Source organism: Chrysemys picta, chromosome 6 (assembly GCF_011386835.1).
Source record: "Chrysemys picta bellii isolate R12L10 chromosome 6, ASM1138683v2, whole genome shotgun sequence".
NCBI classification, from domain to species: domain Eukaryota; kingdom Metazoa; phylum Chordata; order Testudines; family Emydidae; genus Chrysemys; species Chrysemys picta.
Genome location: NC_088796.1, coordinates 89,398,963 through 89,426,346, shown reverse-complemented (window position 1 = coordinate 89,426,346; position 27,384 = coordinate 89,398,963). Strand labels below are relative to the sequence as shown.

At 39.4% G+C, this 27,384-nt stretch overlaps 1 protein-coding gene across 21 annotated transcripts in view; it reads right to left on the bottom strand.

Annotated features, from left to right (window-relative positions):
- Window positions 1–260: 260 nt before the first annotated feature.
- The window catches only part of AGTPBP1 (ATP/GTP binding carboxypeptidase 1), a 113,944-nt gene continuing 86,820 nt past the window's right edge, over window positions 261–27,384 (bottom strand). For 7 of the 21 annotated variants that reach the window (XR_010602327.1, XM_008163156.3, XM_005304313.4 and 4 more), the window contains 2 exons: window positions 23,814–23,974; window positions 261–981 (listed from right to left, as the gene is read on the bottom strand). Coding sequence is in view for 13 of the 21 variants with exons in the window: in XM_008163156.3 (XP_008161378.1) it covers window positions 804–981; window positions 23,814–23,974 (339 nt within the window). In the remaining 8 variants the exon portion in view is untranslated. Of the gene's footprint in view, window positions 1,075–12,009; window positions 12,200–22,758; window positions 22,814–23,813; window positions 23,975–26,934; window positions 27,107–27,384 lie in introns of those variants that run through there. The other 14 variants (XR_010602324.1, XR_010602328.1, XM_065599431.1 and 11 more) reach the window with 6 other exon arrangements.

Here is a 27,384-nt window from a genome sequence, read left to right as displayed (position 1 = left end):
TGGAGATGAACACTCTCTCTTCACCTGAGATGCTGTGTTTCAGGGAAGAGTTTTATGCAAACATAAAATTCGTAGTAGGTGCAGGTGCAGTAGCCACCATAAAATGCTTCTGACTAGTGGACTAACCGAACCATCTTGCAAGAATAACTTTTTCTTTTTTAAAAAGGCAATTTAGATCATTGTATATTTTAAATCATGGCTGCTGTAAAACTATATAACCTCAGTGTATTAAAGGATCAAGAAACAAGCGCAACAATTGATCACATTTTCATTTTTGTTTAATTTAGTAACTGTAGAATTAAACTGTTTCAAAGCAAGCTCTGCATTACTTCAAACAATCAAACATTTAACATAATTCTGAAGAAAAACCTCAGCCTCAATAAACACACAAATTAATTAAAAAACCTGTACATATGTATTTTTCAGGAAGAAACTCAAAGGTATGTACCACAAGGAATTTTAATATTAATTTCTGTACCTGACACACTACAATTTATAATCCATTTGTTGGAGATTATAGAGGGTTAAGGACACAAAAAGCCATGCAACAATACTTGGTAGAAAATGAAATAGTAAAGCAATTGTTTGATATAGTCAGTGCCAAATGAAGGCACTGAATCCCTTAAATAAAACAAATGCCAATATTATCATAAATCAGAAACACATTTATTGTCTTTCAGCTAAACTGGCTTCAATTACTTCTGTCTCTTTGAGCCAACCCTCTTGAAAGCCAGACACTTCCCTGTTTCCTGTCCACTAAAAACCAGGATATTCATTTTCTTCTTTGCGTCTACAAAGATGGCTCAAGGCAGGTGTGTCCTTGTCATTTCTGAGTCAGAAAGCCCCTCTTCCTGAACAGAGGGTTCATAATCGCCTGCATTATCAGCCAATTCAATGTCTTGCTCATCATTACTCTCTGCACTATAATCAACTTCTTCAAGGAAGCGAGGCTCATCTTCATCCAGAACATATGTAGTGGGGCTGTAGTAAGACAACACACAGTAGGTTGCATTAATCGCTTTCAAAGATTTAAATTCAGCTAGTCCGTTAGACAACGTACTTCCTTATCTTGACCTAAATGAATAATTCAAAATGATACTTGTTTTAATGTAAGAAAATCAGGCTAATAGGAATAATTAACCTGAATAATACATATAAACTGTGAGCCAAAATGACATTTATAAAGCTGACAAATTAATATCATGGACACACACTACATAGGATACATATGTAAAATGTAAAAAAATTATACACAATTTAAAAGTCATTGAATTGGAATAAGTTAGTTTTTTAGGTGCTATTATATAACATACACACTATGTATTAACTGTGATAGGGACTGTACAGATGTAAGAAAACACAGACCCTGCCCTTAAGAGCTTTCAATTTTAGTGTTTTAAATTATAAGCTCATTTTCAGATTGTAAATGTATATGTTTTAATTACAAAAAAAGTTATTAATTAGTTTGGAAAATGTTACAAAGAGCACTTTTGACTAGTTTGTAAATGAAAACTCAAGTACTCACAAAGCAGGGTGTTAAGCCTTCTTTTGTATGCAAAATTATCAAGGTTATTTGCAAATTGCTAAACTTTCTCATACTTTGCATAGATTCCTTTTTAAAAGTCTCATCTTAAATCCTGCAGTTCACAGGCAGCAGTTAACTTTAAGAAGCTGGGTAAGTGATTATGGGATATTCAAAATGGATTCTACAGTAATGTGCTAAACTAATTTCTTCCAAGATTCTAAAATGGTTATCGACCATTAGAGTAAACCCAAGAAGACTGAAAATGTGCCTTTTTCACCACCCGAAAGTTTCCTATTATGAGAAAAAAATAAAAAGTGAATTTTTCATCCCCAGCTTTATTATTCTCCCTTGGGACACAGGATAAAGCTATTTGCTTAAAAGCACTAAATGATTCTAAATATTTCATAAGGTAAATAGCTCTGAGTTCAGAGGAGGTCCCAGAAAGGATCTGCAACTTCTCCATTTTAATTTATAATCAAATCATACAGATTCTCCATTAGGTTTGTTTCTACATTGGAGGAGCGGGAACTAAGGAATCTATAATAACCAGATACAACTCATAAAAACACAACAGGTGTGTTAGGAACATGTAGGGTCTCTAGGTTATTGTGTTAGGATCATTAAACAAAGCATTTCAAACAAAGTTATACATTTGAATTTTTACAAGTTTTTTTTGAGGTACACTATAGGATCTCTTGACAGTAGCTCTGCATTTATTTCATTACTGTTTCCACTCTAAAGCTCTTTTAGAGGGCAAGCAAAGGACCATTTTAATCTTCAATGGGCTGAAATTTGGTGCAAATATTTTTCACTGAGCTTATTCTCTGACCCTTCAAACCTCAAGTCAAGTGTGCAACTGACAGCTAAGATTCACATACTGGGAACATGACAAAAAACCTGCACTTCTTTTAGTTTAAAAAAGGTTTTAAAAGTACTGAAAATCAAAGGCCTAACAAATTAAATTGGCGCACACAAAAAAAGAGACTAGGCTACTGCATATTACATTTACGCTTTAAATTTTTCAGAATAAGGGTTAAGAGCTTATTGTGCTTAATAAATACTGCAAAAAGAAATGCAATACAAAACTAAATGTGTCCAACAATTGTTATTTAATATTCTGGTAGCACCCACAGGCCCCAACTAGGGCCAAGGCTAATTATGCTATATGTTGAACATACATATATTGGGGTGTCTGCCCTAATTAGTTTACATTCCAAAAAGACAAGCAACATATGAAGGGTTAAGGAGAAGGATACAATCAGGTACTTCGACTGGCACAAATAAACTTATAATGAGACTGTTATTCTAGTGCCTTTACATGAGGCTCACAAGGCACTTCACAAGCATTAATGAATTAAGTCTTCAAGGTATCCTCGTTTTACAGATAGGGAAACTGAGGTATAACATTGCACTGAACATCTGTGGCAGAGCCAGTAACAGAAGCCAGATCTCCTGACTCCCCATCCCGTGATTTAACGATGTGACTATTTCTTCCTCTAGAAAATCATAATCCACCAACATCTAGTTCATTTGAAGGAAAAAACAGGTTGAAATTTTCATTCAACTCTTTGGAAAATTACTCACTGCAAGAAACCACACTCAAAACACCTCTCATCTCAACAAGTGTATAGACTATTCTGGGATTTCTGCTTCGGATCACTCAACACAGATATTGATTTGCTAGGTTACACATACAAGGAGTTCCCACTGCAATTGCAGGATATTCTGTGTAATTCAATTCACAGGAAATGCAGCCATTAATTCTGAACACTGCCCTCATTAACTCATAGTTGTGAGAACTCAAAGTTTAACAAAACTAATATTTGCAGTGCAAATGACATGTTTTTCTAGCCAGTGCTAGCATGAAGTTAACGTATAAAAATGTATTAAAATAGACACTTATAAAATTGATTTGTTTAGTTGCATGTAGCTTAGGACAACAGCGAATGCAATGGAGTCTTCTGCAAGAGATACTCTCTCCATAAGGTAAGTTTACTGTAGTTTTAAAAAAAAATTTTTACACATACACAGTCCAGAACATGTTGCAACTGTCTTGATGATTATGCAGAGAACTGGACATTTCAGCAAGCCACCTTCACTTCTAGGAGCTTACATTCTGTTTACCAAGTGACAGACTATGTCCCAGTCTACAATCTGAATTCTGTGTTGCAATACACATACAAGACAGTGTAAGATATACAGAAAATTATTGCCATTTTAACTCAGTTTTAGGTCAACAACTAGCAAGTAGTATTAAGAACACGTCAATACTGCAGCTTTGTCTCAAAAGAGGCATCGGGTAACATTTAAGTAAGCCAAGTTTTCATCTTAACACGATCATCTTTTTAAAATCCAGGGAACGAAGCAGAGTAATATAATGCACCACATTAGACATTTGCAATTGCCAATCTGCACTCAAATCTCAGGTTAGAAATGTAAGGGTAGTTTAATCTTTAATTAAATTTTTACTAATCATAACACTATCAATACAATAATTATTTTTCTCCACTCAGGAGAAGTCCAGTACTAGAAGAGTTAATTACAGGTCAGGATTAGCAAAGCTACATGGAGAAGCTTGCCTAAATATCTGCCCCTATTAAGTTTGGCTCCGAAATTATTTTCATTTTAACACGTTTACCTGGCTCTCAATGCACGCACTGTGCTACTATTGTCCATTCACATTCTACTGAAATCAATATATTAGGATGTGCTTATTTTGTCTACATGTTTCATTTCCTTCTGTACCCATCATAAAGGTATCCGAGGGTCTGGTACAGTTAACAGTCAACAGGCCCTTCGATGGCTCTATTTCTGATGTAGTTAATTTATCATATCATCCTTTGATATTTGTTCTTCAAATTTCTTCTTAGCCCTCTTTTATCTGTATTTTAGAATGCATCTAACATTTAGATTCTACTCCACTGTTCTCACTTGTGCTGGATTTCTACATTTTTTGTGACTTGAACACTTGAACCTTGCTGTTTAATCAATTTAGTTTTTTTAATATCATGACATATCTTGGGACTCAGTGTTTTTTAGCTGCCTTCCATGCTGATTCTGTGGATTTTAATTTCCTAACTTTTCCCTTGAGTTGTTTCTAATTAACATACTCAATAATCCCTCCTCCTCTATCATCTCTTGCTTTCCTTTTTAAAACAAAAAATTAATAATAAATTGGTTTATTATTATTAAGACTGGTGGTTTGTCATGGATTCCACAATGTGTGTGTGCTTTCTTTAAAGTCACAGATGTTCAAGTGACCCCTTTAAAACTTCTTTAGTGTTCGGATATTTTATTTTAATTTAATTTTTACCCTTACAAGTGTGAAGATAAACTTCTCAATGAAAACTAAGTGTAACTGATGAGTGTTGCAGGACTCAGACTCTAAAACAAACAGTGCTTTTTAAAAGCATACCCTTCCTTTATACGTGTTTAGAGATGACAGGAAATCTAGAAAATCATGTAATTTTAAAATGCATAAAATGCTTTATCAAAACAAGACCTACTATAATTTTTCTAATAATTTTAGCAATATTTTATGTTATGTATTTTTCCTATTTGAATGAATGTTTTGGTATACTTACCAATAAAATACACTAATCTGTTTGAAAAAAGTTGTGATTTTTCCCCCCAGCTAAAATAGCTATTTTTGCCACAACAAACTCATGATTTTTCGTTTTGTTTTTTTTCCTGATACAAAACACCAGTCTCATTTTTCATTATTCAGATGCTTCAGTTGCAGGAGAAGTCAACCTTGAAGGAAGCAAAAATTTTCTATAACTTATTAAAACACACTTGCACCAGGATATTTACAGTGCTTTACAAGAAGAGATTGAGATAATTTCTGCCCAAAGACTGAAAGTTACACCAGCACATAGCATCAATGAGAGACAGAAATATAACTGGCAAGGAACCCGTGATTGCTGCCAAAGGAGTTTTGACAGGGAAGTAAAAGTGGGAGGAGAGGAGTCAGGGAGTAGTGCAAAGGAACCAGCTTTCCATGTCTTCAGTTCCTTAGAATTTACCCAGAGATCTCTGGATAGCCAAGCTCTTGGAAGGCCATACTCCTACAGTAGTTAAAAAATCCCTCCCTTGAAGGCAATATCACTCATGGAACTCAACTTACATCTACTTATGGAGTTCCCTTGAGTAATTTGCCCCTTCTATGATTTTTCCTATGTGAGAAGGAAAGATCTAAAGGACAAATTTGAAAAGCAGTTAGGTGTCCAACTTCTATTCACAATCAAAAGGAGCTGGGTGCCATCAACCTTCCCACAAAGTGAGATGGGGATGTAGCATTTGTAGCTCTCCTCTCATTTCTAGAGCTTGTCTCCTCCTTGCCATTTCCCCAAATTTCCTCTTTGTTAACTCTGAGAAAGTAATATGAGAAATCCTAAAGCTCAATCTGTGTCTGCTATAATTAAACCAAATCTATAAACTGAAAACACTGGATAACCTAGAACAGTGGTTCTCAACTTTTCCAGATTACTGTACCTCTTTCAGGAGTTACATTTGTCTTGCATACTCCCAAGTTTCACCTCACTTAAAAATACTTGCAAAATCAGACAAAAATACAAAAGTATCACAACACACTATAACTGAACAATTGCTTACTTTTTCATTGGAATATAAATATTGTACTTACATTTCAGTGTATACTATATAGAGCAGTATAAACAAGTCATTGTATGAAATTTTTGTTTGTAGTAACTTTGCTAGTGCTTTTTATGTAGTCTGTTGTAAAACTAGGAAAATATCTAGATGAGTTGATGTACCCCCTGGAAGATCTCTGTGTACCCTTGGTTGAGAACCACTAACCTAGAACACACTGAGTGAGCCTTATAGAACTGAACAAGGCACCAGAATTTCTGAACAAGGTCAAGTCATCAGGCAAAGATAGATAATGCGAATAAATTCCACTAGTTATGACCAGAATCATATGTTTTTGTTTCATTGCATTCATAGAGCCCATCAAACCTGTCAGCATCACAACCATATTTCTTATTACAGGACCGTTATTACATGTAGTCTAATGGTTTCTCTTTGGGGAAACTGCGGGAAAATACTGGGAAAAGAGTTCAAAATAATTAAAGGAAAATAAATTATGTAAGTGTTTAATTCATCGCCTAAAATGTTAAAGTGCATTACCAGAGGGAAATAAATCTAGTTATTGCTTTCTTTTTTGTAAATCAAACATACTGCTGACTCAGTTGAAAATGCTTTGGTTAACTTAAGGTAAGTACATCCAGATGTAATGAAATACTGAAAAGTACTTTAAAATGTTGGCCTGTCCTCTTTCTCCCAAGTTAAGGAAGAGGAGGTCTTGTGTCCCAGTTGGACTATTTGTGGTAAATAAGGCAACAGTTACTGTACATACTTTTCTGAAGTTGCTGATGTAAGTGTGTCTGAGACAACAAAAAAATCTCCTTTTTCAAAGACGAAATATGTATGCATTCAGAAGCAGTGTAATTAATGAAACATAGTAATTACACTGCTTCTGAATGCATACATATTTCGTCTTTGAAAAAGGAGATTTTTTTGTTGTCTCAGACACACTTACATCAGCAACTTCAGAAAAGTATGTACAGTAACTGTTGCCTTATTTACCACAAATAGTCCAACTGGGACACTATAGCCTTGGACTATTTCCCAGGCACTATGGAAGGAGGAATTTATCTTGAACAGAAAGGTTTCTGGAGCTATAAAAGATTAACATCATTTCTTAGGACAACAGCAGCATGGTTCTTGTATAGACAAGGGAAGTAATTCCACAACCTGCCTTTTGGAGGTAAATGGTTTTGTCTTGTATAACCTGTCATTTGATTAATCTTGTCCTTTGATGATACTCAAACAGAAAGTCCAACACACCTATCTACAGAATGCCACTAGGACTTGTATCCGTGTTTCCATCATGTTGAGTGTAGGTCTCCAATCAACTATTCTGGAGAAACTCCAATGTAGCTGAAATCACCATAACTTTGTGATTATTATTATACTTACATTACAGTAGCATTTAGAGGTCAGGACCCATTGTCCTAGGAATGGTACAAATAAAGAGGCAGTCCTGCCCCAAAGAGAATTCTATTTTACATTTCACCAGAAATGTAAAAATGTCCCAGATCAATGTATGACATTCCTGGTTGTCTGGATACCGGAAGCTAAGAGAATTCATGCTGAACTACACTTCTCTTTGAATGATCGGCTATTGACTATTGGTGTTCGTGGTCTGGATGAAGGAGCCCCGGCTTCAAGGGATCCGGTCTTTTCTGTAGGTCCAGTATGGGTTCCTTGGCTGTATAGGAAGTCCTGCCTTTTGGGCAGTAGAGAATTAAGAGGACTTCAACTCTCTCTGGTTTCCTCTTTTCTGTATCCTTTATGTGAATTGTCTTGAAAACAAATTCTTCTCTGCCCAGTGCATTACTTCCATTGCCACAGAGAAGCTTCGACCTCTGCTTACTTTCTGATTTTGGAAGGGATACAATATACATGCCTCAATCATAAACCAGCCTCTAACGGGAGGCAGGAAAATACTTCACTTTGAGCACTGTAATAGCTCACTATTTGGCTTCTTATACCTTCTTCTGACATAGATGGTACTGGCCAGCATCATAAGAAGGATACTGACTAATTGGATCACTGACTCAATCCCATATGGCCATGTCAGACAGAGAGAGAGAGAGAGAGAGAGAGAGAGAGTTTTGTTCAGACACGCCACTGTCAATCCTTTGTCCTCAGGAGAAGCTTTTGTAGATGTATTTTGAGAAACCCACTCACAGGATGAAACCAGCAATCCTGCCCACTGGAGATAATTGGCTATGGATGAGCATTGCCAGTGAATGACTGATGCAAGGAAGTTTTGGATCTATGCAAATCTTCATCATGATGATAAAATTACAGTTTGAGCCATCCTTGTTTTGACCCCTGGATGCGCAATTCATTGGGATCTAAGCTCTTCAGGATTTTAAACAACTGGCGGTTATTAATCCTTTTAAGCAGCTGTCCAGTTGTTACCCAGTGTTCTTTCAACCCAAAGCTCTTGGTAAGTTTTACTCTGTGCGAGGTGGTGTCGGGAAATAAATCAGGGGAGACATGGCCATCCAACCGATGACTGGCACAAACAAGACAACACAAGAGTGCTTTCACTTAAAGCTAAACTTTACTTAGTCTCAAGCACTTACACACGTCTGCAACAGGTTAGTAAATCACCTCCAACGTTTGATAATTACCAAAGCTGAGTGTGGCTCGAGTGACACAGCGGCAGGCTTCCAGTAATGAAATCTTCCATCTGCCAGTGGGGACTGCAAGATGTATCCAGAGGGAGAGTCCAAACAAGTCCAACTGCCTCAAACTTTTTCCCCTTATTTATACATTAGTAATAGAATGACATATCCCTTAAAAGATTTATTAGAGCATAAGCTTTCGTGGACTACAGCCCACTTCTTCGGAATTTGTTAGTCTCTAAGGTGCCACAAGTACTCCTGTTCTTTTTGCGGATACAGACTAACACGGCTGCTACTCTGAAACATATCCCTTAAAGAAAACTTAAGTAAGCAGTTTCAATGGTCAAGCAAGAGGTTTCTTCTGGATTATTGATTAACCAGGTGTGGGTTTTTCCAGAGTTTGCAGCCTTGAGGCCCCAACAGACATTCCTGGGGCATATCCTGCTCTTCTAAAATGCATGTATCAGCGACTTCAACACAATTCTTATCAGGAAGGACGTGGGGTCAAGCTGCCCTTTCTGTGGCACCCAAAACCCCCTCCCCTCCTGCCTTGGTTAAGCTAAACCTGCTGACTAGGCTGCTTTTAGCAATAGGCTATAGTGGTTTTAGGCACTTTACTGGTTTGCCAAAATCAACCTGTACAGTTGCAAATGTTTTTTCCCCCCCTCAGGGCAGGGCACCGATTCGTATGTTGTCTATGCATGTGTAATTTGCAACCTGTGCCTTGCTGTGACTACTACTAGCCACGTCTGAAGACTTTGGGTGTGGAGAGTAGATTAGAAAGAAGGGATTTTGAGCTCTCACATGCGAATGCTCGTTTCATCATTGTCACGCTGAGAATTTTGTTGGTCTGGTAGAAAATGTAATTAGGTTTCCTTGAAAGCTTCTGCTCCAGATTTTTACCTCTGCTAAAGTAACAGTTCCTTCTTGGATACTCGGGTGCTTCATAGTGACCAATAGATTTTTATGCTGGCTTTCATAGAGGCCTCAACCCTCACTGTTATCTCAGCTACTAATTTCTCTACTGTTCCTCCAAACAGCTTCTCAGGGTCTGCTTATATGCACAAGGTATCAGAGATGGTGTCTCTACAAAATCATGCATCAAATAATGTTTGAAAGGAAAGATATCTTAATGAATTCCTGGCAAGCCATTGGCATCTTATCCTGGAAAAGTCCTGCACAGAAAGTTTGTTGGGGTGAGTGGCGGTGTGCTGAGGTGTTTGGTGCATGCGTGGTACTTCCCCTGGCTGTTTATACTCAACCAAGGAAGGGTATTGGTACAAATATGTTGTCTCTAGAAGTAAGTTGCTAGATATCTCCAGGAACCTGAAAGGTTGTCTGCCTGATCCCACAGGCTATCTAGCACCCAAAAAGGTACTTTAAGAGCAACCTAGTCCCACTCGAGCTTTACTCAGGAGTCATTTTGAACATGGGAATGGGTTTCTCACTTACTCTTCTCTAATCCCATATTGGTGTCGCTTCATGGGGAGTGGAATCCTCATGCATCTCTGCTCTAGTCAGACACTACCTGAAGTGCTCCCAATGCTTTAAAGGTGCACTCAAAGCCTGTGGAGTAGGGAAGGGGTTGAGAGACAGGGAGACCCATTCCCACCTATCCAGCACTGGATGGGAGGGGACCTGAGCTGCCAGTCCAACTCAGAGCCCTGTGCGCTGGCAGTGTGAGGGTTGGCTGGCTATGTATTTCACCCTATGTAGAGCCTGTGAATGTCACCGCACATAGGGAATGCTGCTTCGATTCAGTGCAGTGCTTGCAGGACAGTTCACATTGCCTGAGGGGGGCAGAGGACTCGAAGAGGGGAGCTGCTTAAGTGGCACATCTGGCTGACTGAAACATCTGTGCTACCAAATACCCAACCCAGGAGAGGAATGATTGATTATAGGTTGCTAGTGCACAAAAATGCAAATTAAAGTTAGAATACAAAATTGTTGGGAGAAATTGAATTGCCAACTTTTTCTACCAACCGCAGCAGAAAATCTGGGGGCCTGCGATGAAGGGTGGCACTCACTCCTGGAGCCTTCAGAACAACACTGGACCTCCTCCCAATTCCATAGATGGGGGTCATTAATGCATGAGTACAGTAGAAATGAAAATGTGCCACTAATGCCTGATTTGAGATGTTACCAATGGCTTCTTGCAAAAGAGTGGAAACATTTTAGAACTATGCTGTTTATGTGCAAGGATTATTTTACAGAATAGCTTACAATTTTGACTTTATCAGGATAGTTAAAAAAGAGGTTTTAAGCACCTCCCATGTGTTATTTCCCATCACACCTCCTACATTTTCACTTTTATTCCCAATCTTTCAGTGATGTTAGCTGTCCCTCCCTCCAAGGCCAAATGCAACTTCTCTCACAGCTCATTAAGGTTACTTCCCAAATTGTAGTTAGAGCTGTTGCATCAGAGAATGACAGGAGGTGTTCATTCCTCCCTACCTTCCTGCATTTAGGTCACTACAGACCTTTGTGAGGTGCTCCATCCCCATGGGGGAGACCAGCCTGTTACCTCCACAACATTGCAGATCCCTGCAACAATACTAGCTTTGTCTTCACTGCTAAAAAATGTGTTTTTACTGTGAGATAACTAGCGTGTGATAGCTATCTGCTGTAAACTCCTACTGGACACATGACACTGTAGTTTAACCAAGAGGCAAAATAAATATCAACCCCGAGTGAAGGGTATAGTGTCGACCTCCCCTGCTTGCCTCACAGAAAAACTACAGGGAGGGAGCTTGTTTCCACTGGGATTTTACAATGAGATAACTATCGCACATTAGTTATTGTTACCATTCCTGATGTCCGATTTGTGTCCATTTATTCTTTTGCGGAGAGACTGTCCGCTGCCAGCAATGCCCCTCTGCCATGTACATTGGCCAAACCGGACAGTCCCTCCGCAAAAGAATGAATGGACACAAATTGGACATCAGGAATGGTAACATACAAAAGCCAGTAAGTTAACACTTCAATCTCCCTGGTCATTCTATTACAGATTTAAAAGTCACTATCATTGAACAAAAAAACTTCAGAAACAGACTTCAAAGAGAAACAACAGAACTAAAATTCATTTGCAAATTTAACACCATTAATCTGGGCTTGAATAGGGACTGGGAGTGGCTGGCTCATTACAGAAGCAGCTTTTCCTCTCCTGGAATTGACACCTCCTCATCTATTATTGGGAGTGGACTACCTCCACCCTGACTGAATTGGCCCTGTCAACACTGGTTCTCCACTTGCGAAGTAACTCCCTTCTCTCCATGTGTCAGTATATAATGCCTGCATCTGTAACTTTCACTCTATGCAGCTGAAGAAGTGAGGTTTTTACCCATGAAAGCTTATGCCCAAATAAATCTGTTAGTCTTTAAGGTGCCACCAGACTCTGTTGTTTTTGTATTTATAATGGTTGTCAAGGGCATGTAAAACACAGGATAGAGGTATTCTATTGTTTTTAAATGCATAAATCAAAATAAAGGGAACAAAAAGAGAAAAACAAACAGATATTGTAAATTGAACCAACAGTTTCTTGTAACTTTTTTTTTAAAGGATCAGTTTACTAACAAAGTCTAAAAACCATGTGACTAACCACTTGAAGTTGTCTTACTCTGTTTCTCTGCAGTAAAGATACACCTGTTTTTAGGTAGAATGAAGGGCTCACAAAGGGCAGCTACACAATCCAGAAGCAGAATGGATTAAAAACAAACCACTGCACACAGTGTCTGACAAACTAGCCCTACAATCCTGTCACATGCCTGCGAGGTCCCACAAGTTCTCATTTAATTAGCTGGGGTAAAAGGAACAGCTGGAATGCATTTAACATGGCAGATCTCCAACACTTCAAATTCTATTGTCATTCTGGGGGATGGCAATCCAGAGGCTATTTATGAATTATTAAAAACAGCCTGACAAACTTTATGCCAATGTAACTGGGGGTGTGACCTGTAGGGTCTGTGTAATTAATCCTTCCATGGTTACTAAGATTTCAAATATACAGTACTTCACTGCTTCTGTATGCATTCACAGAAAATGATTTAAATCTTAGCAACAGTTATTTAGCTGCACTCTATGGCACAATAGATAACTTTTAAGCTCTTTTATCCGCCTCTTCTTTTAAGCATAGTCTTCCACTATTTAAAAAAATTGAAGGAAACATTTTTTTACTAGGGGAAAAAAATGGTAATTTTTGAAAGGAGACATACTACAGACACACTGTGATTTAGTGATAAAGCACAGGGCAGGGAATTGGGGCCTCTCTTGTGGTATTATAAAATTGGCTGCGTGTGTTATGGATTGCTTTTTTCTCTCAAAAGGATCATGTATTGGCTAATAGAAGAGGCAGCATGCCAGATAAAATGGACCAAGTATTCTTGTTGGGCATTTTCTGTGTTCCTAAGGATTAACCCACAATGCGTTGTGAGAAAAAGTTATGCTATTTCTTATAAAATACAGCACAAACTAATTCACAAGTCTGCATAAACTTAACCCTGTTTTAGGAGCATTTGGAAATCTCCTTCTAAGCAACAAAATTCTTTTTTCCCCTCACTAAATGTATCTAATATAGCTCAAAGCACATGCAGCATTTATCTATCACTGGCCCTGCTTTACAACCAGTTTAAAGAATTCTGGCTCATCTTTGCCAACATACTTTTGCTACCTCAGTGCACAAGTATGGCACCAGGTAAAGCTGCAGCTAAAGAAAGTTCAGGCAAACCTCATGCTGCAGCCTGATCTCAAAAAGACATCCTGGATTTCCTTGGCTTTTGTGGGGAAAAAGTGCAGTGCAAATCCAGTTATGTAAACATTAAAAACCTCAGGGTTTTGGTTTTCCAATATGACTGTCCAAATTCAAAACAAATTTCTTGCATGCTGTGCTTGGATTATGGGGTGGAAAGAAGTAGACAGTATGCTGCTGGCTATGGTGGCTTGGCTTTGTACTGGCTTGCAGAAGTAGGCAGCGGAAACCACCCTTTTCCACCTGTGGAGTTCAAGGGCATCCCTTTTGTCCTGGCACAATCTTGATGAAGTTTTCAAACAGGCATTCTTTACTCTTTGATTGCACATTTCTAGGATGGGCTACCATGGTCTCTCCCACCATGGTAGGGCACTTTCCCATACCACTCTGCCATGAGCTTCAGTGCTAACAGAGCTGTTGAAAGCCCAGCAACATATAGACCCAGGAAAACTTGAGCAGTTGCCTTCTCTGGGCCTTAGCACCCTCATGAGTGATACATCCGCCAGACATGGGGTGTCAGCAACATGCTAACCACAAGCTGTTTGGTGTCTGAGTAATGTAAATATTAATATTATAAGGGGGACTAACAAGCTAGCCTATGAAAACTGGGGCACCCCAAATGTAGTGGGGTGTGAAAGTATAGATAAGTACATGAATATGTATGAACCAAAATGGGTATCAGCATAACTCATTATAAAAGATATTACCTGGCCTATATGTCATGGAAGACATCAGGATGACTACCACTAGTGATGACAAAGATGATGAAGATGACGACTGTCACTCTGGGGTTCCCCAGCAGATGTGAGTGATACCAATCTAATATTGGTGGTAATCTTCCTGATGCTGTAGCCTCTCAGGAGACCAAACCCTTAGCTACCATTTAATGATCGGATTCTAAAAGATCAATCAATAATCAATACACCAATTCATCAATTAGGCTACAAGAAGAAACTAGGGAATGCTCACTTGAGGAAAAAGACAGAAGGACCTAGAGGTGCACAGGAAACTGCACCAAGATATTATACAGCTCCTCAGACAGCAAACCCAAGTGCTACAAAGCTTTATGGAGCAAAACTCCCAAAGACTTGTACATGCAGTGTAATGGCTGCTGGCGTGCATTTCTATCCTGGGACCTGGGCCATATTCATTCCCTGACAGCATAGCATGCCACAGTATCACTTCCACTGAACCCAGTGGAAAACAAGAATTGCTATTTGTATTTATACACTGACCTGTGATTCATGCAGAAGCTATCAGCACCTTGCACTTTGTTCTTAAACGATTTACAAGTATTTTTGGCTAGGTCTACATTACCGGGGGGAAGGAGGGGTCGACCTAAGATATGCAACTTCAGCTATGTGAATAGCGTAGCTGAAGTTGTGTATTTTAGGTCGACTTACCTGGCTGTGAGGATGGCGGCAAGTTGACCGCTGCCGCTCCCCCGTCGACTCCGCTTCCGCCTCTCGCTGTGGTGGAGTTCCGGAGTCGACGACGGCAGAGCGATCAGGGATCGATTTTATCGCATCTACACTAGACACGATAAATCGATCCCCGATAGATCCAATCCGGCGGGTAGTGAAGATGTGCCCTTTGTTGTTTGTTACTGCCCAGTAGTTTTACTTTGTGAAAATCCTGGTTTACATACTGTCTTACACAACAGACGTGACCTCCCCCCACTAAATCTGATTCCCCTCATCAGAGTCATGAAATGTGTTAACAATTCATTTAAAATTCATATACAAGCCAAGTGCAGTTTATTCATGAAGAGACACAAACTAACAAAGCAGCATGCTGCCTGACTATGACACACTGTCACTCTTACGGCCTCCTTCAGCCATATAGCAACTCAATGTGCTCAAGCACTAGTCATTTAAAAAAAAAAAAAAAAAAAAAAAAAAAAAATCAACTGTCATTCCATCTCTCCCCCTCCCACATTGCAATTAGATAAAAAGCAATATTAAATAATAGAAATATTTGGCTCATTGAGATCCAGGCTACTCATGAGGTATCTCCAGAATACTTTCAGTCTACCAAATGCACATTCAACGGTCATCCTGCAACTGTTCAGATGACAGTTCAGTCTTCCCTTCCTGTTGTCCAAGTGCCCAGTGTATGGCTTCATGAGCCAGGAAAACAAAGGGTAGCCTGGGTCCCCAACAGTTTGCATTACAACCTAACGGATATAAATGTGCCATTCCAAGCAAAGTGTCCCTGCTTGCAGCTTTTCAAAAATCCTGTATCCTTCAACATGCAAGCATCATGCACTTTCCCTGACCATCCAGAGATAATGTCAGTGATACATCCCTGGTGATCCATCACACTTTTGTAACTTGGGAAAAGTAACAGTTTCTGATTATGTACACAGAAGCAAAGTTGGGAGGGCAGGGGGAGGGGCAAATACACATCCTGTCACTCCACCACAATTTTTGAAGTCCATTGAATTGAATCCCTTTCTTCTTTCTTGAACTTTGCCCAGACTCTCAATCCTGGGCAGCAGGACAAACTCAACAGCCATGCACACCTGGATGACTACTGCCCCCTCCATAGACTTGCCAATGTCAAACTGACTGCCCATTGACAGATAGCAATCAGGGCCACAAACGTCCACAGCACAATGACTACCTGTTTCTCCACCGTCAAAGCAGCTCTCATTTTGGCATCTCTATACAGGAAGGCTTACGTGAGCTCAGCATACTACTCCAGGCCTTCCATATCTGAAAGCTCTGCAGCCACTGATAATCCTCCCAGATATGCATCACAATCCAGTCCCACCTCTCAGTGCTTGTTTCATGAGCCCAGAAGCACTGCGCTAATGTGCTAACAGCTGGCAATTTTCATTCAACTATCCACATAATCCACGCTTTCTCAGTATTCTCATCTTCACTGCTCTATGACTGGCCCCTGTGATAGTTAAAGTTCCACAAACACAGAACAATCAGGTTCCCTGTCTCTAAAACAGACATGAGAACTCCACTGACTTGTTCAGCATCCATGATTCTGCTGAAGTGGGAGAGAGATTAAAAACTGACACAAGGAAGAACAGATTATGGGATGGATGGGAGGAACTGTGGGAATTTAAAAAAAAAAAAGTACCAAAAAAATTTTTAAGGGCTGGAACACAGGGAATTGTGGGAACCTGACACCCCAAAGTTCCCACAATTCCTTGAGAGGAATGCTGGTGTCCCACAATGCACTACAAAAGTGGTGCACAAGGCTGTGCACTGGATAGCAGCATAGGAAACATCGGGATGTCTATCCACAGGACATCATGTCTTGTGTCGATACAACCTCGTGCTGTGAGGCTGCATGCACCAGAAAAGGCAGCCAAGTGTGCACATGCCCTAGTGAGGTTACCATGTCAGCAGCTATATGTCGGCACAAATGCTACTGGGAAGACTTTCCGGTGTAGACATGGCCTAAGTGGACTGTTTTCTGATTTTTCTTTCCCAGAACTTAAGTTCTGGAGTGATGTGTCTTATATTATTTGGAACACTTGAAAAGGGGAAATAATTATCAAAGTTAATTGTGTATAGGAAGTGTAGTTGTGCTACCCTGCATTATCCAGGCAACATGTGGAGTAACCAATTCTTGTCCAAGCTCATGATTCTAGGAAAGTTAAATGGTGCATCACTAGTATTGCATATCACTTCCCTCTCTCTTCCTTACAGGCTCCGTATAGAATATGAAGGATACGAATTTTGAACAATCAGAACAAAACATTGAAAAGAAAGTCTCTAATGTCTATTTCTGGCTGTTTTAAAAGCCACTTAGCCCTGTGCAACCTTAGAAGACTGGGAAACCTGGTCCACAATCTCTTAATGAAGCCTAACAAATAACTTTATTAGTTGTGACCTGGGAAGTCAACCTCCTCTAGGGCTAAGATAAAATGCAAACTCTAAGATTCCATCTGAGACATCACTAACAATAAATTCAATCAATACAAATTATGTTGAATTATATGTGGTTGTTTTCTAGTGTGCACCATAGGGATTAATCTGGAACCACAAAAGCTATATCACTTACAGCCACAAATTTGATTCAAAGACAAAAATGGCACAATCTGGCCAATTAAACTTTAAGCATGGTGAACAGCGTTCTGTAACTTGTAAACAGCCATCTATAAAAGATCGTGAATTTAAGGGGGCTTTTGGGAAGCACAATGTGTAAGGTGAACCGAACACATTGCGAGACTGCCTCCTGGGTAGGACTGGTAATGGATTAACTCTCTCTTTCCTGTACTGAATTGCTTTATCTTTAGCCAAAAAAATTGGCTGAGCTTGGTTATTTAGTCTCTTGAACATTCTTAATATTGAACCACAAGTATAGTCAATTAGTTGGCTATGCCTTTTTGTTATTTAAAGCTAAATGAAGATAGAAAAGTGCAAGGTTTTAAAAGAACTTTCCTTTCTCTACTTTTCTTACCATGCATATCTTGAGAATAGTTATTTTGTAATTAATGGCTGCTTTCATTTGACTCATGCTTTTCTGTCATTTTAGTTCATTTCAGTTCCTCTTCTGATTAGTATTTGCTATATCTAAAACAAAGCATGTGTATTCTCTCAGCTAAACTGCCTCCCACAACTCCTGGAGTGGGCAGACAAATTGCCAAATAACACCCTGCGAGTGCAAGTGTAGAGCAACGGAGTTGTGTTGCCATACATTTTGGGATCTGCACGCAGATAACTCTGTTGCTTGTCACAGTCAGATACAGAGCCAGTGCAGGTGGTATACCTTGGGGAATTCTGCACAGAATTGATGTCCCCCACAGATTTCTTTGCTTTCCCGCAGAAAAATGACTTTCTGATGGGGAAGCAAAAGGAAGCCACAAGAGTGGTCATGTGACACCCTCCCCCCCCCCAACAGTATGTTTCGGGTGCCCAAGGCAGCTGGTAGAGAGGTAAATCACTGTGGGGCAGGGGGCAGGACTGGGGAAGACCTGGCTGGTGGCTCTTAACCTGCGCCAGCTCCTCAGCTGCAGGAGGAGGGATCACTGTACAGGGAGCTGCTTCCCCATCCACCCAACCCCCATGCATACAGACCCCTCATACCCAGACCCTCCCACTGAGCCTCATCCCCCCTACACTCAGAACCTCCCTGATTAGCCCCACTTCCCCTGCACCTGGACCATCCTGACAAGCCACCCGCACCCCCACCATATCAAGCCCCAACCAGCTGCATCTGGATCCCCACCCCACTGAGCCCCACTCACCCAGCATCTGGACTCCACCACTGAGCCCTCCACACCCAGACCCCCTGATGAGCTCTATCCCCCCCCACACCCAGACACCCCTTCTGCTGAGCCACAACCACCTTCACCTGGACCCCCCCTGCAGAGTCCCATTACTGTTGCACCCAGAACACTGCAACAAGCCCCAGTGCATCCAGATCCACTCTGCACGCGGATCCCCCACTGAGCCTCCCGCACCCAGACTGCCCCACACAGAACCTTTTCAACCCATACCTGGATCCGCCCCCCATTAAGCCCCTCCATACCTGGATCCTGCCTCGCTGAGCCTGCCCCCACACCTGGGACAGAAGGGCAGGGCTCTGGGGTGTTTCTGGGGCAGGCTGGGTCCTTGCACTGTGTCAGGGTTGGGTGCAGCCTTACCGCTGAGTCCGTGTCCCGGGGGAAGCTACACAGTGATCTCCCACCTCTGTGCAGCCAGTAGCCTGTGCTCCCCAGTGCCATGCTGGAGCCTCCACATTTATTTGACAAATAAAATGTGCAGAATTTTAAAATATTGTATGCAGAATTTTTAATTTTTTGGTGCAGAATGCCCTCAGGAATAAGGTGGAGGAAGTGACAGCACAGTACATGTGGTCACATACTCATAAATTAGACTATAATGGGTTAACTAATCCTGCAATTTTTTACCCCATGGTTAACATGCAGTGAAAACATATGCATAGAATCATTTCAGATGTTTTAAAGGTTACAGCTAACACACTCAATTGCACTTTTAATCTCCTGAAAATCTTACAAGATGTTTTCTGTAGAAATTATGTTAGTTATATATAGAGTGAACACTTAAAATTAAGTAGAATAAATAAAGGCATCCCAAACATAAAAACATTACTGTTTCATTTTATTGAAGAGGTTTATCTTTCTTTAATTACCTCCTGATTTAAATGTACTCTTTTCAAAGGAAAGTAAACCTCAAACTTCTAACAGGTTATATTTATGGTAGTTTTAATGATATAACTGCACAATAATTAGAAACTGACAGATTGTAAATATCGTTTGCCACTCTGTGGGTTTACATGGACGAAGACTAAATGGCCTTTCCAGTGACCTACTGTCCTAATGTGTTTTGTAGCTGCAATTAACTCTACTCTTCAGGTCATCCTAACCCTTTCTCTGTGTTACACAATTAAGCAAACATGATGGAAGACATGATTTATATTGTTTCTGCAAATTTAAAATCTTATTAAGTTTAAATTGTTTAAACAAACAATTACTGTATTTTGTAGACAATAATATGCAGTCCTCCATTGGCTTGATCCCCAAAGGGAGGTTGGGGAGGGCAGGCTGTTTCCATCACAAGGGTGAATTCCCTCCCTCCCCACCGGCCTGCAAGAGATCTTGATGGCACAGAAAAGGCATTGTGCACTAGCCAGGAAGACTCCGAACTTCTGTGGCCTCTCACCTTGCTGATGACTACTTTATTTGATCCTCATTCTCTTCCCTGTTTCTGTCTTTTTGGACACTGCTATTACTGTTCATATTATGGTCATGCCTAGTGACCCCAACTAAAATCAAAATCACATCATGGTGGCCACTATACAAACAATACTGTATAAAGAAAATCTCTAAATTTAATATTTAAATAGATAAGGCAGAATTATCCACTGGAGCACATTGCCTTTGTTTTCTTGTGTTCCCTCTACACTCACTCTTGATCAGCACATACACTCCCATTGATTCAGATACAAACTACAATGAATCCTGTGCAAGAAATTATATTAGGCAACCTCCTGTTTTAATAGACTATTCAGTACTGTTGGCGACACTAGAGCACAGTTCTGCTTCATCTCAATTTGATGTCCACTCCCAGCAAGTCACCAGTTTTTGTCAGCCCTAAGTAGTTGCGTAAGAGAGATCACACTGCAGTTGAGTCCCAAACCAAATCTATTTCTTTCCCCCGTCTAGTCCACCATCTCCAAATGTTTCTCAGACATTTTTTTTGGATCCCAGTACTACATCAAATTCACTCTCCCTGAAACTGAATACTCCCTTCTCTACCACTCTAGATAGCTTTGCTATCCCTCCTGCCTCTCATGCTTGGAACCTCTATGTAATAGCCTTTGATTTCTCCATTTATCTTCTAAGTCTTTTTACTTAAGCATACCAAGTCCATCCTTCCCTCTTCACTGTTCCCACTGCTAAAATCCTCGTCCACAACTTGGTACTCTCTCACAGCATTATTCCTGACTTGCTCTTTTACATCTCTCCCTTCTCCAGTCTATTCACAATGGCACTGCTAACACCATCTTCTGCTCCTGTCACCTGAAACTCCTTATTGTTTACTCTCTCTACTTTATGCCTTCTATCAAGCTGCCCCCTAGAACAATCTCCCATTCCCTAGGGACCTACCACCTCTCCTCTCCTTCCAAATATTTCCCCCCCAATAATCCTCCTTTTCTTTTCTTTTCCTAATATCTCCTTGTCGTCAATGACCTGACATTCTTGGTCTCATCCACCTCAAACTATAATCACTTTGAGCTAGTTAAGAGGAAGGTTTTATATTGCTTCTGCAGACCCAAACTGTAGAATATCGTGTATCTTATGAGCCATGGAATTGTTTAAAGCCATGAACAGGTAGGTGGCATGCACAAACTGACCATTGGTCTAACCACTTCAAATCACAGTTAAGAAAAGCCGGTCTTTCCACTACCTGTCTTCAGTTCCTCTCTACCTCAGCAAAGTACATAAATTCTCCAAATAAGAGAAGGGAGGGTCTGTTTGAATCGGAGAGGCAATATAATCAGAGAATACCAGTCGCTTTTAAGTTTGCCTCCTTTGTTCCTTCATAAAACTAGCTTCAGATTCCACTGTAAATTTAGCAAACAACGGAAATCTTCAGTTAGCGGTTTGGTAATAGTAAACTGGTAAAAAATTGAAAGACTAGCCCTCTTGAAATCATTGCCTTCACCTCAGGTGTCTAACATGTCTAGTCAAAGATAACCCTGCAACTATTGCAAAAAAGCATTTTTTTTTTTTAAAGCCCAAGCACTTTGAGATGCACCATTTTGATAGTTTGAATAGAATTGAAACCTTAGATGAACTAAAAACATTGAAAATTACTACAAAACTATTAATAGCCATTATATACACTCTACTATTTATTTTATTTTTTTAAAGAGGCACCAATCAAAACAAGAGATGAAAATCAATATTTTGTGACTGCTTTTGCTTAGCAGATGGAGAAAGACCATTAATGGGGAAAAGTATTCTTTAACCCATGGTCCATACACATATATCCTAAGAGTTTGTTGCTTTAAATAATTCCATTGATTGTGAGGTATAGCATACAAACTCCTACAAGAGGGATCTGCAGAGAATATTTCATGAAGGAAAATGCACCTCAAAGCTATAGAGTACCAGACTACCCATAAATGCTTTTTCTTCACACATTTATTAATGGTTAAATGGTCAAAGTGATATCATTTACACGTCAAATTATACTTCAGTGATTTAAACTGGTTATAAGATTATTGTTACTTTAGGATTGTGTACATACTGATTATATTCAAACAAAACTACATTTTTAAATAGAGTAAAACAATAGAAGTTTTATAATACATGAACTAAACACCACACATACTTCCATAGGAAAACCTCTTCCACGGATTTCCTGTGCAACTGTGGGTAAGATATCACTTAACCCCTTTGTTTCAGTTTACCCATCTGTAAAATGGTTGTAATTATAAAATATTTCCCTAGCTCACCGGGATATTGCAGGATTTAACAAACTGTAAAGCACTTTGAGACTCTTGAATAAAAACCACTAGGTAAGTAGCAGTTACAGCTTTCACAAAAGCTGTAATTAATGTTAATATATTTCTGTTATAATCTCTTTTCATGAAAGAGTATTGTTTGGGATAAAGCTTTCCAAAATATTTTCCTTTGAGCGGATGCTAAGAATAGAAAGTTTGAGGAAACTCCATTTAGTGGTTTCTGAATTATGGGAAGATAAGAGGAGGGGAAGACAGACATTTTCAAATAAAAAGAAATAAAACTAATCAAAACTCCAGACTTTTCTTACCAAATTCATTAGACAACCTCCAAAACTAGTTTGTGTCTCGTAATCCATGCTACAACTGGGGACGGGAGGAAGAAAGAATTTAAAAGCTAGTCTTTATTTATAACGAGCATACTCAATGGGCATTTGCTAAGACTGTTAGCAAAGTCAGAATAGCATCTCACACTGTGTGCCCTCATTAAGGGATGGAAGAACTGCACCTTCCCCCTACAGAGATTGTCAGGCACAGAAGCAGTTACTATGACAGTTTGCTTACAGAAAACTAAAAGCCTCTTACTGAAATATATCCAACGGGATTTTTCAAGTGACTGTCCCAATACCAGGGACGGGGGAGAAATCATTGGGGAGGGAGAGGCGCAGATCAAGTTTCTATAGGTTTTTGCCACATTTTTGCTGGACTCTGCAATATTTTTGTTTAAAACTGAAAGCGTGTGTCTTTTTCTCTTGCAAAGAGAAACCAGCTCAATTTAAGCCATTGTAATACCATTCTGGAACCCAACCTTAGATGGAATTGTCTAGTGTCAAAACACAAAACAGCAGAATTTTGAAGTTAACTTCCCCCATACTAATTCATTTCAATAAAATATCAATTATAGTGCCTCCACTGAACTGTAGAAATATCCATGGGTTTTATCCATTAACACTTCCACAAAGACCTTTTATTGATAGTAAACAATGACTGAAGCATACAGTCCCTAGGTGAATTAGAATTATGGAACCAAATCATCCACTGGGGTAAACTGGCACAGAAGTCAATGGAGCTGTACACGTTTACACGAACAAATATGCCCATAATTACCAATTTGTTTTTTTCTTCTTTCAAGCTATCTGATATTCCAGTTTGCTTCAAATGTAGTTAAACTTTTTTTTTTTTACAATATGAAATAATAAAACCTTTCAACATTTAATAACTTACATGACACTTGTGACAATAGGACACATTCTAAACATTTTTAAAACCTTCATTTGTGTAAGCTTTTGCCTGATTTTTTAATGTTTTAGACATCGTATGGATAATTTATTTCTTTGGAAAGACAAATGCAATTCATTTGTTTTACCTTGTTACTTTACAGCTTGATTCAATCAACTCATTTTCAATGTCAAGGAGGCTAGAAGGCAGATTGAATTCCAGTGGAGAGGTCAGTCTTTTCAAACGCAGTAAGGCAACACAGAATTTGGCTCCCATCTCTTCCAGTTCTCGTGTCCCTATCTGTAACCCCTATGCATGAAATAAAATACAGATACACTCTATTAGCTTATAACCACATTCCAGTATTTTGTTATATTTTACAATAGTTTGCTCCAAATTAGCTGTGAAATGCAGACAAGAATTTTTACATAAATGCTTAGAAAGCAAGAATTTACAAAACTCAAAGGTTAATTTTCATCTTGGATAGAACGGCCATTTCTAGAAGACTTCAGTATCTCAGAGGTATATTCTGCTCTCTGTGCCGGAGCTTAATTCCCATCGATGCAAATGGGGGTTACACACGTAGCACTGAAGAGAGATCATAGATTCTTAAATCACAGTTCATCAGTCTTCCGTAATTCATTAATGGAAAGGAAGAACAGTTGAATATTAAGTCATTTTTCACAGAAACTGAATTTACAGTATTTAAATTTTAATCTAAAAGAATTTTCTTCAGCAAGTTCTGTCAGAATGAAAAAAAATGAGTATATTCCGGGTGTATTACATTCAGTAAAATACACCAATTTGTTTAAAAACTAATTTGCAAAATAATTTCTTACCAAGAATGAATAATTCATTTTAATAATTAATGAATAAGAATGAATAGAAACTATCATACTTAACTCTTTCATAGAGCAGTATTGCACAGTTGCCAAACTGAAATTTTTCAGTCCAAAGTTACTGCTACAGTGAATACTCTCTTGATTTCTAGAAAGTGATGGGCTCAAAAGTCTGCTTCAGTCAGCAAAGATTGTTTCACATGGATGTTGATGGAGCAAGGTACGGTTTAGTTTAATTAAGGATGCAGGGAAAATAAATGTCTGTTCTGCAATCTGATCCTTTGAATTTTTGCAATTGTTATTACATATAATTCTTATAATCATTATAGAGTTTCTTTTCAAACCTAGGCTCAGCTGTCAGGAGGTAATTTTGGATGTGTAGAATTTGGGCTAGATGAAGTCCCATACTATATTCAGTTCTTTACAAATGTATATTATTTTTTCTTTCAGATGTGACATTTAATGTGCTGCATGAATTTTTCTTTGCTATAACTATGGGGGAGACTGCTTTGGATGAATAACCCTTTTTACTTTGTTGTTGGCACTCAGATTTCAGGCAACTGGTTTCAAGATACCAGGGGCCAGGAAAATGATTGCCTTTGGCAGAGAAGAGTCTTCCTATAATGGTACGTTCACCGGGGGTTCCATTGCCATGTCAAATACCAGAAAACAAGGGGCTCCTGGACCAGTGAGGTAGTATTTCTAGTCATGTGCTCTCCCTCCCACCCTCACTGTTCTCAGAACCTTAGTCAGAATAGGCTGATGTAAGATATGAGCATCTTTAAGAGCTTAACTTGGGTGCCATTCATATAGAAGTACTTCTATTGTTCAAAGAATCTTTGCTGCTTCTTTAAAAACCTTCCCTTTTCTGAGTTTGTATCATGACTCCCAGACCTTAAGAATTTTCTACCAATAATAGTGAAGCCATATTCCTGAGAAAGTGTTTATGATCTGTCAATTGTATTTGCCAGTATGAAAAGGAGTAGTGTCTGTAGTTCAGATTACATTACCCTTTTTGGAATGTCTTGAAGTTACTGACGGTAGGTAGTTTTCCTCTTGCTATTGCTTAAATAATCATCTTATACAGTGGCTCTTTGAATAGCTTTCATCCAGAGCATTCAGACATGGTCATTAGTTGTTTTGCCTGGGCATTCATTTCCCATGCCCAGATAACTCTAGCAATAGCTGTGACCATGGATCTAGCTACACACTGTAGAGAATTCACTGAATCCGCTAAAACAAGGTTATCTCCAGACACACTTCTCTCAAGAATTATTTCAACTTCAGATAAGAAACCTTCAAATAAAATGGACTTGACTTCCTTCCTGATTGAGGATTCCACCTTCCTATCAGTGGGGTTTCAGAGTAAAAATTCATATTTTGATGGGATACTCATCTTCTTTAGAAGGGAGGCTACTTCTGCATCATCTCTAGCAAGGATACGCCATCTTTTCCCTCAACACAGGATAGAATTTTTGAATGCGTCTCTTTAAGCTTTGATACTCACATTTGAATTTGGTGATGCGTCTAAATTTATGAGAAGGGGAAGATCATACTGTTCAGATATTTGAGGGAATGTGTCTACCTTTTGGTCTGAGCTGTCAGGATCTTTCCTCTTTTTAGGAAGATAATTTCCTTTTTCAGCACTGAATGGGATACATTTGGAGATTTTTTTATGTTTCTACCATTACTTCATTCATCTGAAATCCTGACATCACTCATTTCTCAGTAGAAGACAAGTTGGATGAGGAACACACTCTTTCTGTACTTTTTCTTGGAAGACTTTTGCCTCTTTCTTGTTCTATCAATTGATCTTAAGCTGCCAGATGAATCTCATTATTTCCTTCTCAGAATGAGAGTGTCGGCATTTCTAGAGGCCAGGCATCCCAGATGTCCTCTTTGCCTTCATAGGAAGATGGAAATCTCTCTCATTGCACTGACTCCAAAGAAAAGATTATTGTGCAGGGATTTGATTTTCTTGGTTGGTTTGTAATAAGCATGAAGGGGTTTTCCTTTCTGGATAACTGATTTCTCAGTATGACTCAACTGGATAGATTTTCCATTTGATTTCTACTCTTTTTTACCTGAGGACTGATCTGAGGCCTTTGGAAGTTAAATTTCTTAAAATTTCAGTTTGGCATCCCATACTTTACCTTATTTATCTAAAAAAGTATTCTGAAGATTTTTGGTTTGTGGGACTCCTGGATGCACTATTATCGATAGGAACCCTAAAAGCATCCCCATCTCAGGACCACAGAAGGTGGTCAGGAAATATTTTGGAACCAACTTATCATAGGGACACTTGTGTACCTAGTACGAAGTAGGAATTAATGTACTCTATATGGGCCTACTGAGAAGCCTGCTGAGGTGTGTGCTTTGTCAATAGGCCAAGAGAGCCTGGTTTGGCGTGCTGGAATAGGATAATTATACCTCACTGTCTACTGTCTTCCTGGTTTGCAGCCTTCTGGTCCACCTGTTCAACATGGCTGAAGTCTGCTTGCAAAAAGGAGAAGCTACTGTGTGGGCTATTTTGGCATTCATTTACTTTCTAAGCCTGCTTCAGCTTGCCTCTCTGCTTCAGCCTGCAGCAATGTTTGAGGCACTGTGGGAAGGGAAAGAAGATGAAGGAGGCTTCAGGTCATCCACTCTTTTCTACCGGTTGCACTTTTTAGCAATATTCAACTGTTGGTTGTTGGGTAACTGCTGCGCAAAAAAAGGCATAGGGCAATAGGCTTGCACTGCACAGGAAACAGGCTGGGGGAGGGAGGCAGGAAAGGAGGCGAATTTTATTCACTGCTGAACAGCAAGCTGCTAAAATAGCATGAAAATATTTGGCTTTATCTGCCTCCTTCTGCTGCCATGGGGGAGAATTCTGGGGGC